Source organism: Choloepus didactylus, chromosome 17 (genome assembly GCF_015220235.1).
Source record: "Choloepus didactylus isolate mChoDid1 chromosome 17, mChoDid1.pri, whole genome shotgun sequence".
In the NCBI taxonomy this organism is placed as follows: Eukaryota; Metazoa; Chordata; class Mammalia; order Pilosa; family Megalonychidae; genus Choloepus; species Choloepus didactylus.
In genome coordinates, this window is record NC_051323.1 from 39,786,671 (window position 1) to 39,804,746 (window position 18,076).

The following is an 18,076-nucleotide window of genomic DNA, read 5'->3' on the forward strand; positions in this document are numbered from 1 at the left end:
AGAGAGAGAGATATTAATGAGTGTAATTATTTCATGTACCAGTCCTAGAAATGAGATAACACTAGTGTAACTATTTACCAGAGATCCTATTCCTTTTTTCTTAAAAATAGGTCAAATTTCTACTTGATAAGTAAATTTGGAGATTTTTTTTTTCTAATTTCCCTAAGAGGTTTTTGTGTTGTAACAGCTATTTATTCTAAGAAATGCCAAGGCCAATTTCTTTGTGTTTGATTCTACAGTCAGTGTGAGGGTATAGAGAAAAAATACCAAGGACACAAACAAGAAAAGCCATGACAAATAGTAATTTCAAACACTCCTAACTTGTGCATCAGCTTGGGTTGGGGTATTTTTTGAACATCTCAGAATAAGTTTTATTTAGTTTTTCTAAAAATCAGTGTGTGGCTTTTTTTGAAGTATTTTTAAGAATAGTAATATTAAAAATAATGCCATTAATGAGATCAGAAAAATTCAAACACCTTTACATAAGTCTATTGAGGCATTGTGAGAGAGCTCTACCAAGAAAAATGCAAAGCATTTCTGAGAGAAATTAAAGAATACCTAAATAAATCAACTTATACTATACTTACACATTGGAAATGCAACATTGTAAAGATGCCAAATCTCAGTAATTGATCTGTGGAAAACAAAAACCACAGTTAACATTCCTTGCATATTTTTTTTTGAGTGGAAATGGATAAGTTTGCTCTAAAATTTGTATGAAAATGCAAAGGGACAAGAATAGCCAAGCCAATTTTGGAGAACAAAGTTAGCTAAATTACACTGCTGCATAACAAGATCTATTATATAATCATAGGAATAGTTAAAGAAAGACTCATACATATATAGTAATTTGATTTTATAAAAAAGCTGACACAAAAGGTCACTTTTCAATGAATGATGCTGTATCAAATAGATAACCAGCAGGGAAAAACAGCTACCTGGACTCCTACTTTACACCATTCACAAAATAAATTCCAGATGGATTTCAGATATAAGCGTGAAAGTTGAATGCTAAAGCTTTGAAAAGAAAACTATGAGAGATAGGACCTGTTTAAGTTTTAGGGCTCTGTCACCCCATAGAAGCTTTAAACAATCAGCAAAAACTGGCATAATTATCTTTCCCAAACTCTAGAGAACGGGTGAAATACTGTAGTAACAGGGCAAGCACTGAATCAAGAAAAAGGGTACTTAAAAGTGGTAAGATCTCCTGGCACCCTGACTGGCCACTCTCCTGCCCCTCACCAGATCCACAGTCCTGGTTCCACAAGGAGTAGAGTAATTCTGTATACATACTTGGAACATGTAGCTCTGGACCAATCTGTCTGATGGTGGCTGAGGGACTCACCATCCCAGATCTTGCCCTGCATGTAGAAGGCCTATCATGGAACTCTCCTACAGAATACTGTGGGAGAGAAGTCAGGCTGTACTGCCTGGACAAGGGATTGCTGGTTGTAGGATATACAGTGTAGTGCCTGGGACTGTGAGCAAACTGTTTCCTCCAAAAGAGGAGATATTCAGAGCCATGTAAATGGGAGAATTCCTAGGGCCTCCTGTATGCCCAAGACAAGATGAATGTGCAGAAAGGCTCAGAAGGCCCATGCACTATGGCCTGGAGCTATCCTCTAAACTGAGTGTATGTATAAGACTTGAAGGATAGTGTTTTAGTTTCCTTGGCTGCCCAAGCAAATACCACACAGTCAGCTGGCTTAAACAATGGAAATTTATTAGCTCACAGTTTTGAGGCTAGAGAAAGTGCAAATCAAGGCATCATCAAAGTGATGCTTTCTTCCCGAAGACTTGCATTCTCAGTTTGGTGCTGGGTAGTTGTTGGTCCTTGGCTCCTCTGTCACATGGAAGTGCACGTGATGCACTTAGCCTCTCCCTTCTCTTCAGGTTTCCATTGATTTTGATTTCTGACTGCTCCCTCTGTGGCTTTCTCTATCTATGTCTGAATTTCATTCCACTTATAAAGGGCTGCAATAATAGGATTAAGGCTCTTCCTAATTGAGGTGAGCCACACCTTAACTTACTTCATCAATGGATTACATCAAAGGATTACATGTAAGGACATGATTTTCATCTCTAAAACACCACCTGGACAATACTCATGCAAGTCAATCTGCAAAGAGTGAGAGAGGTGCTTTATTTTTTCCCTTCTCCTCCACCTCCCTTCCCCCCTCCTCCACCTCTCTTCCCCCTCCTCCTCCTTCTCCTCCCCCTCCTTCTTCTCTTTCTCCTTCTCCTCTTCCTTCTTCCTCCTCCTCCTCTTCCTCCTTCTCCTCCTCCTCCTTATTCTTATTCTTACTCTTACTCTTACTCTTACTCTTACTCTTACTCTTATTCTTATTCTTATTCTTATTCTTATTCTTATTCTTATTCTTACTCTTATTCTTACTCTTACTCTTACTCTTACTCTTATTCTTATTAGTTCCTGGCATCCAGGAAAACTGTTTGAACACTAGCTGGATACAAGCTTAAGGAACAGATGCCTCAGAGACTAAATTCCAGGGATAACATGTTCAATATCAAAATGTCCATATTTTGACAAAGGTCACAAAACATACAAAGACATGGGAAGTGACGGCCAAGCAAAGGAGAAGAATATGCATTAGCAACCATCACTGAAGAGGACCAGGCCTGGAAAATGCTGGACAAAGATATATATATTTTTTTTAAAAATGGTCCTACATGTGCTCAAGGAAAGGAAAGTAAATATGCTAAAGAAAACATGGAAAAGAAAGAAAGGACATCAGGAAAATAGGAAAATGATAGGTGAACACAAAGAGAATATAAATAGAGAGAAGGAAATTATGAAAAGGAACCAAACAGAGCTAAAGACCATAGTGACTGAAATGAAAAATTCCCTAGAGGTTTTCAATAGCAGATTGGAGCTGGTGCAAGAGAGAATCAGAGAACTTGAAGATACAATTGAAGTCATTAGGTCTGAGGAGCAGAAAGAATGCAGAAAAGCAAACAGATCCTGAGGATCAAGCATTCGAATGTATGCAATGTGAAAATCTCAGAAGGAAAAGAGAGAGGTAAAGGGGCAGAGAGAACATTCAAAGATCTAATAGCTAAAAAGTTCCCAAATTTAATGAAAGACATGATTATACACATCCAAGATACTCAATGAATTCTAAACAGGATAAACCCAAATAGACCCCTACATTGCACCATGTTATAATTATACAGTTGAATGCCAAAGATAAAGAGAGAAATTCAAAAGCTACAAGAAAGAAGCAATGTTTCATATACAAAGGAGCCTCCCTAAGATTAAGTGCCCATTTCTCACCAAAAACCATATAGGCAAGAGAGCAGTGGGATGACATATTTAAGGTGTTGAAAGCAAAAACATGCCAACCGATAATTCTATATCCAGCAAAACTGTCTTTCAAAAATGAGGGTGAGATTAAAACATTCCCAAGTAAACAAAAGCTAAGGAAGTTCTTCACCAGTAGAGTAGCCCTACAAGAGAGGCTACAGAGAGTTCTGCACATTGAAAGGAAAGGACAGTGCATGATAGATTGAAACCACATAAAGAAATAAAGATCTCTGGTGAAGATAATGACATGGGTAAATATAAATACCAATACTATAGTATTTTTGGTTTGTAACTCCACTTTATATTTTCTACAGGATCAAAAAAGTGCATGCATAACATGTAATGATAAATCAGTGTGTTTGGACTCATAATGTAAAAACATGCAATTTGTGACAAGAACTACATGAAGGTGGGGGGGCAGTGTTATAGGCATATTGATCATGCATACTTTTTTTTTTTTAATTTAGAAATTTATTGTTTAATCCACCAGCTTTATATGGCTTTAGTTAAAAAAACAAAAAAACAAAAAACAGAGCAATGACCATATTTCCAAGTCTGGGCCCTTCCAGCCTTTCAAATACAAGAGCTCTGAAAGTTGTGTGTATCAATGGGAAGAACAAGACAAATTATGAATGGAGCCATGACATTTCATAAAACAAAATTTTTTATAACTGAAGGATCCTTTGTGGGACTAGATAATTGCCTTTATGAAAGAAAAAGAGAAAAAAAAAATCCAAACAGCAAAATCAGAATATAATGAAATATGAAATTCCTGTGTTCCAAATCAACTTGTTATACATCAGTGTAAACCCAGTGTCCTGGCAAACAACATGTTTTCATTTCCTGTTTCATCTAGAGTTTGAATCTTGATTCATTTCAGCAGAGACTCCACAGTCAACAGGAAAGATTGTGGCATTAAAATATTCATTTATACTTCTATGGTAGTTCAAGAGTGGACTTATTTCTGGGCAAGCTTACAAACCATGCTAATTTGGAAGGATCATAACTTAAATGGGTGCTAAGATTCAAATGAGAGAAAGAAACAAAAAAACCTCTGGGAATAGCCAGAGGCATTAAAGGAACCATAAGAACACCAACCATATTTAAACCCCCTTTTGTAAAAAGAGGATTTTTTTTTTTTTTGGCTTAGAATATTTCACTCTAAATGAATTTATGTCAGCTGTCAATGAAAGAATGTCACTAATACACTGTGGACTCCTTCTGCAATGTAAATCCATGCCCCCTTTTTTACATGGTGAACTTCAACCTAGCAATTATTACAACAAATGTTATACTCTAAAGCTCAAACACATTTTAGCAATTTTGAAATTGATTTGCATACAATACAAACCAAATAAAATTTACATCATAACAAACATTTCCATCTAAGAATGTGGGGACACTTGAGCCTTCCACATTGATCTCAGGGCCTTCTGACACAGGTGCTTTTCTAAGTCATCAAGGTTATCTTCAGCTTCAATTTCAGGCTCCTTTTTAGGCTCTGGCTCTGCCTCTGGTTCTTCCTGTGCTGATGTAGTTGTGGGAGCAGCAATGACTTCAGCGGTTAGAGTAGGTGCAGCAACTGCAGCCACAACCTTTTCCTTCTTGTGTTTCTTGTGCTTCTTTTCCTTTTTGTTTCTTGTCGTTTTTCTTTCCACTTCCTTCTTGGTCCAAATTCCTTGCTGGGGATGAGCTTGGTGTTGGCCTTTTAGCCTTTTTTTTACTGGTACTGCTGATGACCAGTTTGTAAAGGGTGACTGTAATGGTTAGCTTCATGTGTCAACTTGGCCAGGTGAAAGTACCCAGCTGTCTGGTCAAGCAAACACTGGCCTAACAATTGCTGCAAGGACGTTTGTGACTGGTTAATAAACCAACAGGCTGGTTTATTAAATCATCAGTCAATTGACTGCAGCTGTGATTGACGGCTCACCAAAGGGCATGTCTTCCACAATGAGAGAATGCAATTGGCTGGATTTAATCCAATGAATCAGTTGAAGACTTATAAGCGAGACAGATAGAGGACCTTTACTTCTTCTTCGGCTGACCAGCAAAGTGTTTCCTGAGGAGTTCACTGAACACGTTCATTGAAGATCCCAGTTCATTTCCTGAGGAGTTCGTCGAAGTTGCCAGTTCGTTTCCTGAGGAGTTCATCAGACATCTTCCTTGGAGTTGACAGTTTGCTGACTCCTCTACAGAATTTGGACTCGTGTATACCCACAGTTGCGTGAGTCACTTTTATAAATTTATAGTCATAGACACCTCTCATTGATTGTTTCCCTAGAGAACCCTAACTAATACAGTGACTGAGACTGGACAAGGGATGGAGGTGCTTGGGGTTTTTTGGCTGCTGGCTCAGAAGATCCTGAGACAGATCCAAAGGATGAGACGCTCCTTACAGATTGAGGACTTAGTGAGACATCCTTTTATGTCTTTTTGGGTTTTGGAGTTCTGAAGACTCTCTTAATGGGCCTAGTACTTGGAGATGGGGACTGCCTTCTTTGAGGTGATAATGATGCTCCTCTTTGAATGGGAGGAGGGCTTGAGGTGGTCTGAGGAGCTCAAGGCTGTGGTAAGGGTGAATGCCTTTGTTTGGTTGTGGGGATTGGGCCTCCCAAGTAGATCAACTCAGGGAAAACCCTATCCTATGTTTTTATGATAACAATAGTGAATGTTCCTTGGTGACTGGGGAGCTTCTTTGTTCGGGGGGTGGAGAATGGGAGACCCTACACTTCTGCAGTGGATATGGTGATGCTCTTCTTGTAGGAGGGGGAAGATGAGAAGCTGTTCTCTTTGGAGTGGGGGAAGGAGACTGTCTCTGCTGTATTGGAGGAGAGTATCTTCTTGGGGAAAGTGAATGCCGACATGGTGGAGAAGGAGTTTTTCCTTCTGGTGGTGTTTTGGGAGATCTATGCTTCTGAGGAGGAGCTGGAGAAGGAGAACATCGCCTTCTGGTGGGTGGTGGGGAGAGAGTTCTCCATCTACCACAAGGAGAGGACTTTTTCTGGAGCTTTTGTAGTATGGAGAGGCACTCTCGGAAGGGGAATGTCTCCGCTGCCTGCCTACCTTGCCATTCTTCACATGGGACCTCTTGGTCACTCATCTTCTGAGGAGTAGGAAGAGCTGGAGTCTGATGAAGACTGCTGGCTTTGTCGTCTGTATTGGCGTCTCTGCTGTACAGAGTATGCTGCTGCCATTTTGCCACCTTTGTCTTCAGATTCAGGTAACTCTAGTTTTCTAGGCTTGGGTCCTGGTGAAAGAGACTCTCTTTTCTCAGTACCTTTATGCTTTGTCACTTTACCTGAAGTTCTCCCTGGAGAGACAGAAACACGACTTTTTCTGGTACAGTTTGACTGCTGGGTGTTGGGGAATGACAAGTTTTTGGCAGTGGAGTTGTAGAGGCGAAGGCTAGTGCCTTTGCTTTGGAGGACTTGCTGAAGGAGACAACCTACAAGTTTTCTGAGGGTGAGTGGATGTCCTCTTGGGAGGCTTCTTTGGTGGTAACTGGGAACAAGATGAAGATGATGATGAGCTACTCCCAGACATGGAAACTGATGAGTGCCTTCTTGGTTTCACTGGAGATCTACTCCTTCTATGCCTTGGTGGAGGAGCCATTCATCTTGGAGGAGTTCTTCTCTGAGGAGAAGGCTGCCTTCTAGGTAAATATGATCTTGATTGGAATCTATGGTGCCGTCTAGATTGAGTATGAATGGGGAACCAGAATGAGTCTGGAACCCTGACTTGGAACATGACCCAAATCTTGGTTGAGTCTTTTCTTTTCCTTTTCTTTTTTGGAATTTTTTTCTGGAGAAGGTTCTTTAGGCTCTGGTACAGCTTCAGGCTTGGTAACTTTCAGGATGTCACTAGTAGAAGTGGCTTCTTATACTTGTACTGAAGGTTCTTTTACTTTTACTGAAGGTTCTGAGAGCTCTGGAGTTTTCTCTTCTTTTCTGGAGCAGGGGAAGGACTCCGGCTCTTGGTTCTGTGACTGGGAGATCAAGAGTGACTGCGCTTTCTCTCTCTCCTGACAGGGGAAGATCATCTTCTATGGGAAGGAGATAAGGATTTGCATCTTCTTGGGCTTCGAGACCTTTCCCTTTTTTCTCTGCTGCTTTCTTTTTCTTCTTTATCCCTCTTATCTTTGTCTTCATCTTGCTTTTTCATAGATGCCAATTTTTCTTGATCAATTTGCCTCTATTTTATTTCTTCTTTCTTCAGCTCTAGGAAAGCAGAAGAGATTCCAGGAATGTTTTGTTGTTCACAGTTCTCCCATAAATTCTCTAGCATTTTTTCCATTCAAAAACCCAGTCAGGTTTATTCGCATCACTTTGGAGTCTGGAATCACTTCCAACTGGTTGATATAAACTCAATTACAACATCATCTTCAAATCCAAGGATTTCTGTTGCTCATTTTGTTATCCAGGGTTTTATAACCTCCAAATTTACTTTGCTTGTGTCCACCTTTTTTTCCTAAGCATTCTGAAAATTTCAGCTGCTTCAGCAGTTTCTTCTGTTAGTTGCTGAGCCGATTATCCTGTTCTGCACTAGCTCGGCAGAAGAATCTCGGGCGTCCATCTTGCTGCCTCACTCTGGTTTGTGTATAGTTTTCAAGTTGAGTTGATATCAAAGCAAAAAAGATTGTTATAGATTTAGTACTTTAAATTTAAGACACATGGTAACTACAGAGAAAATATCAGAGAATGTGCAAGCTCATAGAGACAGAAATTAGAGTGCGCGTTGCCGAGGGGTGGGGTTGGGTGAGGAGTTAATGTGTAATAGGTGTAGGGTTTCTGTTTGGGGAACAGGAAAAATTTTAATTATGGAAGGTGGTAACCTTAACACAATATTTTGAATGTGAATAATCCCCTTGAATGGTATGCTTGGGAGTAGTTGAAATGGGAAAGTTTATGTTGAATATATGTCCCAAAAATTAAAAAAGAAGGAAAGGGGAGTCGGATACGGCCCGGAAACCCAGCCGGCAGTCGGGCTTCTCTGTTCGCGGAAGGGGAGAGGCGTCTGGCTTGCTCGCAGGCCCCGAGGTGCTGTGCTTTCGCAGCGGTGCAGCGCGACACCCTCTCCAGACCCGGTATGTAGGTGCCGGGTGGCTGCCATGAACTCCGGAGCCATGAGGATTCATAGCAAAGGACATTTCCAGGGTGGAATCCAAGTGCAAAATGAAAAAAACAGAACATCTTTGAAATCTCTAAAAACTGGTAATAAACCAGAAAAATCCAAATATAAGCCACTTTGGGGAAAAGTATTTTACCTGGACGTACCTTCTGTCACGATATCTGAAAGACTGCAAAAAGACATTAAAGATCTTGGAGGGGGAGTTGAAGAATTTCTTAGCAAAAATATCAATTTTCTTATCTCAGATAAAAAAGAAGCTTAATTTGCACAGTCCTTGGGTAGAATTTCTCCTATACCAAGTCCAGAATCTGTGTATACTGCAGAAACCACTTCACCTCATCCCAGCCATGATGGAAGTTCATTTAAGTCTCCAGACTCAGTGTGTTTAAGCAGAGAAAAATTATTACTTGAAACAGCTATCAAGGACCATGATTTTATTCCTTCTAACAGTATGTTATCAAACGCCTTATCATGGGGAGTAAAAATTCTTCATATTGATGACGTTAAATACTACATTGAACAAAAGAAAAAAGAATTGCCTTTACTCAAGAAATGAAGCACTTCTGTAAGAGATGTGGGAAAAAGAGCTGGTACAGAGAAAACAAGAACAGGTAGACTGAAAAAGCCTTTTGTAGCGGTGGAAGATATGATCAACTATATAGGCCATTTTGTCTTCAGTTGACCAACATGCCTTTTATAAATTATTCTATTCAGAAACCCTGTAGTCCATCTGATGTGGAAAAACCGTCTTTCATCCAAAAGCAAACTCAGGTTAAACTAAGAATCCAAACAGATGATGATAAATATGATGGAACCCCAGTTCAACTCCCTTTGAAAGAGAAGAAAGAAAAAGGATATTGTGAATGTTGCTTGTGGAAATACAAAGATCTCAAAACTCATCTTCTAAGTGAGCAGCACAGAAACTTTGCACAAAGTTACCAGTATCAAGTTGTTGATGATATTCCATCTAAGTTAGTTTTTGATTTTGTGGAATTTGAAAGGGATGCACCTAAAAAGAAAAGAATAAAATGCAGTGTTGGCTCCCTTTCTCCTGTTACTGCAAAGAAGACTAAACCAACAGAACACCTAGAACTGCAATATGTTTCTCAGAAGGACTTCAGGGAAAATAAAGCTGGGCAGATGATCAAGCAAAATTTCCTGTGTAAAGAAACCCAGGAACCTGAACAAAAATTTATGTTTATTTCAGAACCTCTCTCCTACCCTTCAAGTGAACTGAGAAGACTTGATGAGAAAAAGACTAACAAATATTCCGTGTTAAATCCAGATGAAAATGACATAAACCAGAATTTTATGCAGCTCCCTTCCCATAAAAATAAACAAGGATGCATTCCTGATGTTTCTGAACATAAATGCGTTATAAATGAAAGTGATTTAGAAGAACTAAGGGTGGATAACTGTCCATGTGAGCTACAGGCATCTATACAATTTTGTAATTTCAATAAGAATAATTGTGCTTCTCAACTGAAACAAACGTCAGATACTGTGCTTTTTCCACCAAAGGATCTGAAGGGAAAGAACCTTAATTCAACATTTGGTCGTGGTTCTGGTCTCCTAGCAGTAAATAGTTCACAAGAGCACCTGATAATTCAGGCATCCCATAACCCTCTCATTGAACCAAATGATTGTGGCACCAAGAATGTGGATAGTTTACATTCTGGTAAAATCCATTGAAAAGTGAAAATATTATTTGGAAGAAATAAAAAACAAAATCTAGAACCAAATGTGAAATCAAATAAGAAAAGAAATGAGTTTATTATTACACAAGAAGAAAACAGAATTTGTAGTTCACCAGTACAATCTTTACTGCACTTATTTCAGATTAGTGAAGAAAAATCAGTATTTTGGGGCTTCACAAGCTATACTGAAAACAGTGGCACGTATGATGTTATAGATATTGGGGGAGAAGAAAATTCAAATGATCTGTTGTCAATGTTTTTCTCTTCCCCTTCTACTTCTACATTTGCTGGCTTTTAGTCTCTAAACAATTTATACTTTTCAGAAATAATAAGGATCATATTCTTGAAATTTTTATAAATATGTATAAAAATTCTTAAGTTTTTTGCCTACTTTGTTTACAGAATCAAATGTAGTTGTTAACAATAAAGGCAATGTTTGCATTTTTTTCTACAAAATTGAATACCTATTATAGAAAAAAAAAGAAGGAAAGGAAGGAAGTGAGGGAAGGAAGAAGGAAGGAAAGGCAACTAAAAAGACAATCACAATGAAATGCAGCACATGATCCTGGGTGGGATCTAGCTAGGAGAAAAGCTCAAAGAGATATTATTAAGACATGTGAAAAAATTGGAATATAGACTGGAAGCTTTATATCAGTGTTAAATTTCTTATTCATGATAACTACACTTAAGGTGGTTACATTAGTGAATATCCTTGTTCTTAGGAAATGTGCAGGGTGAATACAGCCTACATTCAAGTATTCATAAAATGGATAGATAAATATATAAGCAGATAGACGATAGTAGATAGAAGAGAGAAAGGAAGTAAGGAAGGAAGGAAGGAAGGAAGGGAGAGAAGGAAAGAAAGAAATGGCAAATGTGACAAAATATTAAAATAAGTAGATCAGGGTATAGGGGAGGGGCATGTTGTAGTTCTCTGAATGGGGTTTGTATTATTTTTGTAACCATCCTGTTAGTTCGAAAGTATTTCAAAAACAAAACAAAACGACAACAACAAAAACACACACACACACCTAAATATAAGAAAATCTAAGAGAAGATCTTGGTGAATTTGAGTAAAAAATATTTCCCAACAGGATATAAAAAGTACTGTTCAAGAAGGAAAAATAATGATAAATTGGACAGTTTTAAAATTAAGGACTTTTGTTCATCCTAAAATCCCATTAATAGAATGAAAAGGCAACCTACAGAGTGGGAGAAAATATTTCCAATACATATATTTGTTAAAAAAAATCTTGTATATAGAATTTGCAATCCTATAGAAAGAATTAAAGTTATCCTATGAATCAATAAAAAAGAAATAAATCTAATAGAAGACTGGGCAAAAGATTTCAATCAACAGTTTGCAATAGAGAATAAATTGAATAGATAGATGATATTGCCTATGGCCAGTTATTAAAAATACTAAAGAGTTAATGATGGCATTTAAACCCCTTATCATCAGGCATTATTTTATATGACTTTAGACAACAAGCTTTCCCTACACAAACAAGATAGTTTGTTAAGCAATTAGTCTTCATTACTCCTTGCTTAATATACTTGTTTTATTCTCTGTCTTCTGTCCTTTCCACTTGTCTGATATGCCTTATTTTTTCCTTCCTCTTTGTGTACAATAAATTTTAAAATAAAGAAAACAAGCATTCATAAAACCGTTATTATAATATACCTCATGTGATGTGGTTCTTATCATCTCAATTGTACAGTTGAGGAAACAAATATTTGTTAAGGTTCATTAACTTGTCCCAGATCTTATAGGAAGTAAGGGGTAAATCTGTCCTCTTGACTGTAAAAAACTTGCAAAACTGATGTCTCTGCTCTACTTTAGATCATAACAATGCTATATATGTATAGTAATGAAAGCATTCACTGTGTTAAACTGTTTACATACCTTATCTCTTTAATTTTCACAAGACTCATAAATGAAATAAGTACAAATATTTCCCCCTTACACATGAAGAAACGGGCACATAAGTAGTTACTTTTCCAAGATCATACTGATGGAGCTGCAATTTTAATTCCCTGTAATTCTAACTCCAAAATGCATGCTCTCATCCATTATATTATAAGGCTTCCACAAATTACAAGATGGATAATGTACAGTATTTCCACCTTAATATGAAATGTCATATAAATCCAACTCCTTCAATGACACCATCCTTGAGAATCTCTGCCTGTCTCTCCCCCTCCACCCAAGCACACACACAAACACACACACACACACACACACACACACACACACACCACACCACACCACGTTCAAATACATATATACCCAGAGAGAAATATCTCCTCAAACTAATCTGTCCATATAGTCTTGTTTTGTCCACCTCCTCTTTACCCCATTAGTGAAGGAGGAGTCCTGCCTGGGGTTCTGGGGATGGTTGAACACATGGCACCCCTCGCTGGACAGATGAGATTAACAGCAGTTTATTGGTCACATATACTCATATCCGGGGGGAGAAGGACACTGTAATGTCTTGCAGGGCCACATGGGGATTCCACTTGGGAGCAGAGTAAACTAGCAGGGGCTGAGAAAGGACTAAGGACCCGTTGGAGTACAACTGCTCTAGTTTATAAGGGAACCAGCCAGGTGGGGATCCTTTTCTGCTGTGTTGGGGGCATATCTGGCAAGAGCAGGAGAACCAGTGGTTAGGTCTTTGAAGTCTTATGAGGCTCAAAGATGTAAAGGGGGCACATGAAATCATAGGCTTTAGAATACAGGTCTATACTATATAAAACAGCTCCTGATAGTCTATATTATTTGTTTTGCCATATACTACATTTTATTCATAGTATTATTTTATTCAGATCATCTGGCCCAACTAGACTGTGTACTTTGGTTTTCTGTTTGTTTGCAAGTCATTGTGATGGCTTGGGGCTATGTAACCCAGAAAACATGTTCTTAAACTTAATCCATTCCTGTGGGTATGAACCCACTGTAAATAAGTTCTCTTCAAGATGTTACTGCAGTTAAGGTGTAGCCCAAATGAATCAGGTTGGACTTTAAGCCATGTTAGTAGTGTCCTTTATAAGCAGAGGGAAAGTCAGATAGAAAGAGAAAAAGTCAGAGGGGACATCCAGAAACTGAATGTCAATAGAACCTACAAGAGAAGAGAGAAGCCAGGAGAGGCCACCATGTGCATTGCCATATGACAGAAAAGCCAGGGACAAGGGTCACTGGGAGCCTGCCCAGAATGCCATATTTTCTGGGAAAAGCATCACCTTGATGATGCCTTGATTTTGGACTTCTCCTAGCCTCAAAACCATGGGCCAATAAATCTCCATTGTTTAAGCCAATTCATTGCAAATTGTGTTTGTTTTGGCAGCTAGGAAAGTAAAACAGTAATGTATATAAATAATCAATTACTCAATTTTATTGGAACTATTTATGGAAAACTAAATAAAGAATGGCTGGGAGATATCTGTTCTTTGAAAATCAAAGCATGAAACAAAGCAAGCTAACCTGAAATAGGTTTCTTAAAATTTGAGGGAAGAGTTATAGGGGTGGAATGGAAAGTATTTTTAAGGCCAAAAAATATCTGGGTTTAGGAGATAAGAGGCAGAAACAAATGTCTTGGATATATGACATTACTCATTTGTTACAACTTACAGAACTATATCCACACAGAGTGAACCCAGATGTAAACTATGGACTTTAGTTACTGGTAATGTATCAATATTGGCTAATCAGTTGCCACAAATATACCACACCGATGCAAGACATTAATAATAGGGAAACTGTGTGGGGGGAGGTATATGAGAACACTGTACTTTCTGGGCAATTTTTTTGTAAACCAAAAAAATCTCTAAAAATAAAGATCGATTTTTAAAAAAGGAATACATTACAAAGTGGTTATATGCAAAGATTATCGAAGGGTAGCCAGAAATCATGGTGAAAAAGTTTTATCCAAACAACTTTTTGAAATATATCTTTAGTGAAGAACAAAAAATGGATAGGATGGAGTGAAAGAGACAAAAGAAGCCCCACAAGCAATTATGAGCACTTTGTCATTTGAAAATGACTTAAAATAAAATGTCACATTAAGTAGAATACCACATTGGTCCTAAATTCCGTGAAAAATTACTTTAAAACTCCAGGGAATCAGGTAAGCTTTTAAGATTCAAAGAAATAGAATTCAAGACTGCATTCTATAAATGTTAAGATGAATAAGGAGGTTCAAAGGCACAAAAGCTGTAATATTCCCATTTATACTAGTTTCATAATGATACTCAAAACTAGAATATGTATAACATTTATTACTAATATTGCTTGGTTAATGCATATTTCTGGTCTTATTTATATTTCCCTTCCGATATTATTCCTTACATATAATAAAATACAAATTTAAATGAGACATGGGTGGATATAATTTTGAGAACTTTTGGATGTTGCCAGTGAAGTTTTTCATTAAATTAGTATCCTGACATTATGTATAAACCAAATGATATTTGTAGATGAAAATGTAATAGTATACTTTGTCTTTACTTGGTAGTTTGAAAATTGCAGTTTTCTGTTTGTGTAAACTTTGATGTGACATAATGCCAATGGAAATATAAATTGAAGTTCTAAAAAAGTCACCAAAAATACTTTTTTCAACACAACTTCTAGCTGAAGGAACCTGGACAAGAGTTCCAGGTAGAGTTAGAAAATAAACACATGGGATGCTGCAGCTCAATACTCTGTTTATTTCTTTCAATTCAGATGATGGCACAAGGAAGGGGGTTGCAGGCTCAAAAGAATCAGGGTAAAAATGTATTCCTCTTATTGCCTTCTAATGCATACTATCATTTTTAAAATTAAAAATAGTAATTTGAATAGGTCATTGGTGACAATTAAATATGAAATGGTTTTAAATAATAGGAAGCAAAAGAAATGAGTCTGCCTCCACAGCCTTAAAATGAGATGGCTATTATTGGTAAAAGATAAAAAAGAAAAAAAAAATGCTAATAAATATTGGATCTTTCTTTTAATTGTTCCAGAATAGATCTCCTTAATCACCGATGTGTAAGTTCTAAACATTTAACATTTTTAATAAAGAGATATATGACAAAGTCTTAAGGAAGGAAATGTAACAATACAAAAAATTAAAATGAGAAAGGACTCAAAGAAATATAAGATTGTAAAAACAACAGCATATAAAACAGAATAGCATTATATTTGTGTGCTGTTTTAAACCAGGTGAAATGGTTAACCCCGCAAAAATGTATCAAATCCAACTTCTCCAGGGTAGGATGATAAAGCAGATCAAAACATGTTTGTAAAGATAAGATTGGCCTTAAAAAGACTAGAGGAGTGCTCAAGGGGGATTTTTCTCACTCTGATTTTAACCAGCACATAAATGGCTAAAGCAGCTAAGAAATTGGGGGCTTTCAGATACAAAGAATGAATTGTTTCCATGCAGGAATGTGTACAAGAGCTACGGAGGTGGCTTTAGAAATAAACCAATGAAATCTCAAACAGGCTCAATTTTAGTGAGGAAAACAGATATATGTTGCCCCTTTCATGCCCTGAATTTTGATTCTGTGGAGCTTCTAAGTATTCTTGCAGTCTGAAATACATGTGAAAGGCAGCTTATAAATGCTGACCTTCTCAGTTCAAAACTTTTCATGCAAAATCCTCAGGATTTAAAACTCCTCTTATATTTTAGGCTTACTTATCTTTGATCACTGTAATTTGAGGAAGGCTAGTGCTTTTTTTTTCCCCTCTAAATCATCAGATCAGCTCAACTTCTCTAGGATTCTGTATCAAATATTATAATGAGTAAAGCAAAACAAAAACAACAAAAAGAAAAGAAGAAACTCACAAAAACATTTCAGAAATATTTTATGTATCTAATTTAGAGTAAAAAATGATGACTTGCTCCCTGATTTTGTATAAATTTGAGTTAACAAATGTAGGCCATTATAAAGCTTGGGCTAATTCTTATACTCTAGGCTCCCATTTTTATACCTGACATCAAAAATGTGCTAGAAAAAGATTAGAAAAAAGAAACAAACTCATATTGTTGGGCTGAGTTGCACTTCTTTCTTCATCATGAATAAGAATTTATTTGGTGGTGATATGCCCTGCTCAAGATCTCTTTTTTTCCAATCTTCCTTGCAGATAGTGTTACCTCATGAAAGAGTTGTCCAATGGAATACAAGCCGAAGTTATTAGGCAGGGTGTTTAAGCAATTATTATTTGTACTTTCTCTCACATTTCATGAAATTCAATTTTGAACAGATAAATACGCTAGGGCAGGGGTTGGCAAAATACACCCCATGAGTCACATTTGACCAGGCACCTGTTTTTGTGAATAAAGTTATCCCAGAGCCAACATAGCAATTCCTTTAGTTATGTCTATGGCTGCTTTCAGGCTACAATGACAGAGTTGAGTAGTTGTGGCAGAGATCATATGGCTGGAGAGCCTAAATTATTTATTATCCTCCCTTTACAGAAAAAAAAAAAAGGGTAAGTAAAATGTTTAAACACATGGGCCTTCCACTTACCAATTCATAGGGTGATAACCAATGTGTCCTATAGTGAGTAGATGATACGGCCATAAAGCTAATGGGAGTACCTTTGGCCAAGGAATCTCAAGAATTTCTGAAAGTTTTGCTCATTTTATAAAAGGAGCCATTTGTCCTTTCAGGTTTTCTAGAAGATTGTGAACTCTACTTTACAGAGTTCTTTTATAATAGCTCCTGTAGTGTGTGTGCCTTGACCATTTGATATCCAAAAGTTGGGATGGTCCAGTTTGAAAAAACAAAATCAAGCAGCTTTTAGAAACTGTAAGAGCTGTAGCTTTTCAGCAAGGAAATGCTTCATCCCATCCTGAAAAGAGATATGCAATAACTAAAACATGTTCAGATTTGATTGAGGGAAGAAGCTGGATAAAGTTCATGTGAAGGTGTTTGCATGGCTCTTGAGGCTTTGGTTCCTAGTCATGTTCCACCTGTAACAATCTATCAAGGATTACATTATGGAGAGAGGATACAAGACGCGAAAATAACCTCAGCTGTCTTTTAAAGTATCCGCACCAGTTTTAATTTAAGATAGTAACCAATTTGTCTATTCCATGTTGAGTAGTTTCATGGAGAAATTTAGCTAATACCCAACTGAAATCATATGGTGCCATCAAGCAGCCATCCATCTTGAGAGCATCAGAGATACCCTAGTGAAGGAAATAATCAGATTTTTTCCATTGTTCTTTTCCAAAAGCAGAGGCTAAACATTGATATTTTATGATGTCCTTTTTTGAGTATCTCTAGAGATTTATCCTTTGATAAGATCCTAACCTTGGTGAAAAAGCAGCTTGTTTGGCATAATGATCTATAAAAGCTTTTCCTTTAACTTCCATACTATTTCTTTTTACATAGTCCTCAATTTTTGTAATAGCCACCTTCCTAGGAAGTAGAAGTGCATCTGAAAGTACTTCACCTTGTTGTCCATGTTTGATGGGGTTTCTAGCAGTTGTGAGAAACCTTCATTTCTAAAGCATCCTAAAGTCATGTAACATTCCAGAAGCAAACTTGCTAGGTGTATATATGTTTATTCTCTGCTCTTTGGACAGTTAATAAGCTATTACAAATGCAATAAATTCTGCCATCTGGGCTGATTTTACCTGAGGTAGAGGACTATATTCTAAAGGAGAACTTAAATTAGTGAAAGCATATCCACTTTGATAACCTCCACTTTTGGTTTTGAGGTATGATCCATCAACAAATAATACTAGGTTAGGGTTCTAAGTGGGAGTCTCTAATAAATCTGTCAGAGGTACAGAAAGTTCCCTAACTGAGATAAGGCAACCTTGACAATCTGGTAGGGAAGGGAAAGGAGAATTCACGGTATTGCAGTAGTGAATATGTGAAGAGAGAGCAACAGAATCTCACAAGAGGTTAATCAACTGGCTGAAAAATGTTGCAGATTCTC

At 37.3% G+C, this 18,076-nt stretch overlaps 1 protein-coding gene and 1 pseudogene across 1 annotated transcript; one reads left to right on the top strand and one right to left on the bottom strand.

The window, feature by feature from the left end:
- Positions 1–4,707: 4,707 nt before the first annotated feature.
- On the bottom strand, positions 4,708–8,446 carry LOC119512090 (annotated as a pseudogene).
- Positions 8,447–9,021: 575 nt separating this feature from the next.
- LOC119512924 (protein DBF4 homolog A-like) lies at positions 9,022–10,444 on the top strand. The gene is given in 2 exon segments (XM_037807742.1): positions 9,022–9,060; positions 9,164–10,444. Coding segments are annotated over 2 exon segments (1,320 nt in total).
- The last annotated feature ends 7,632 nt before the right edge of the window (positions 10,445–18,076 follow it).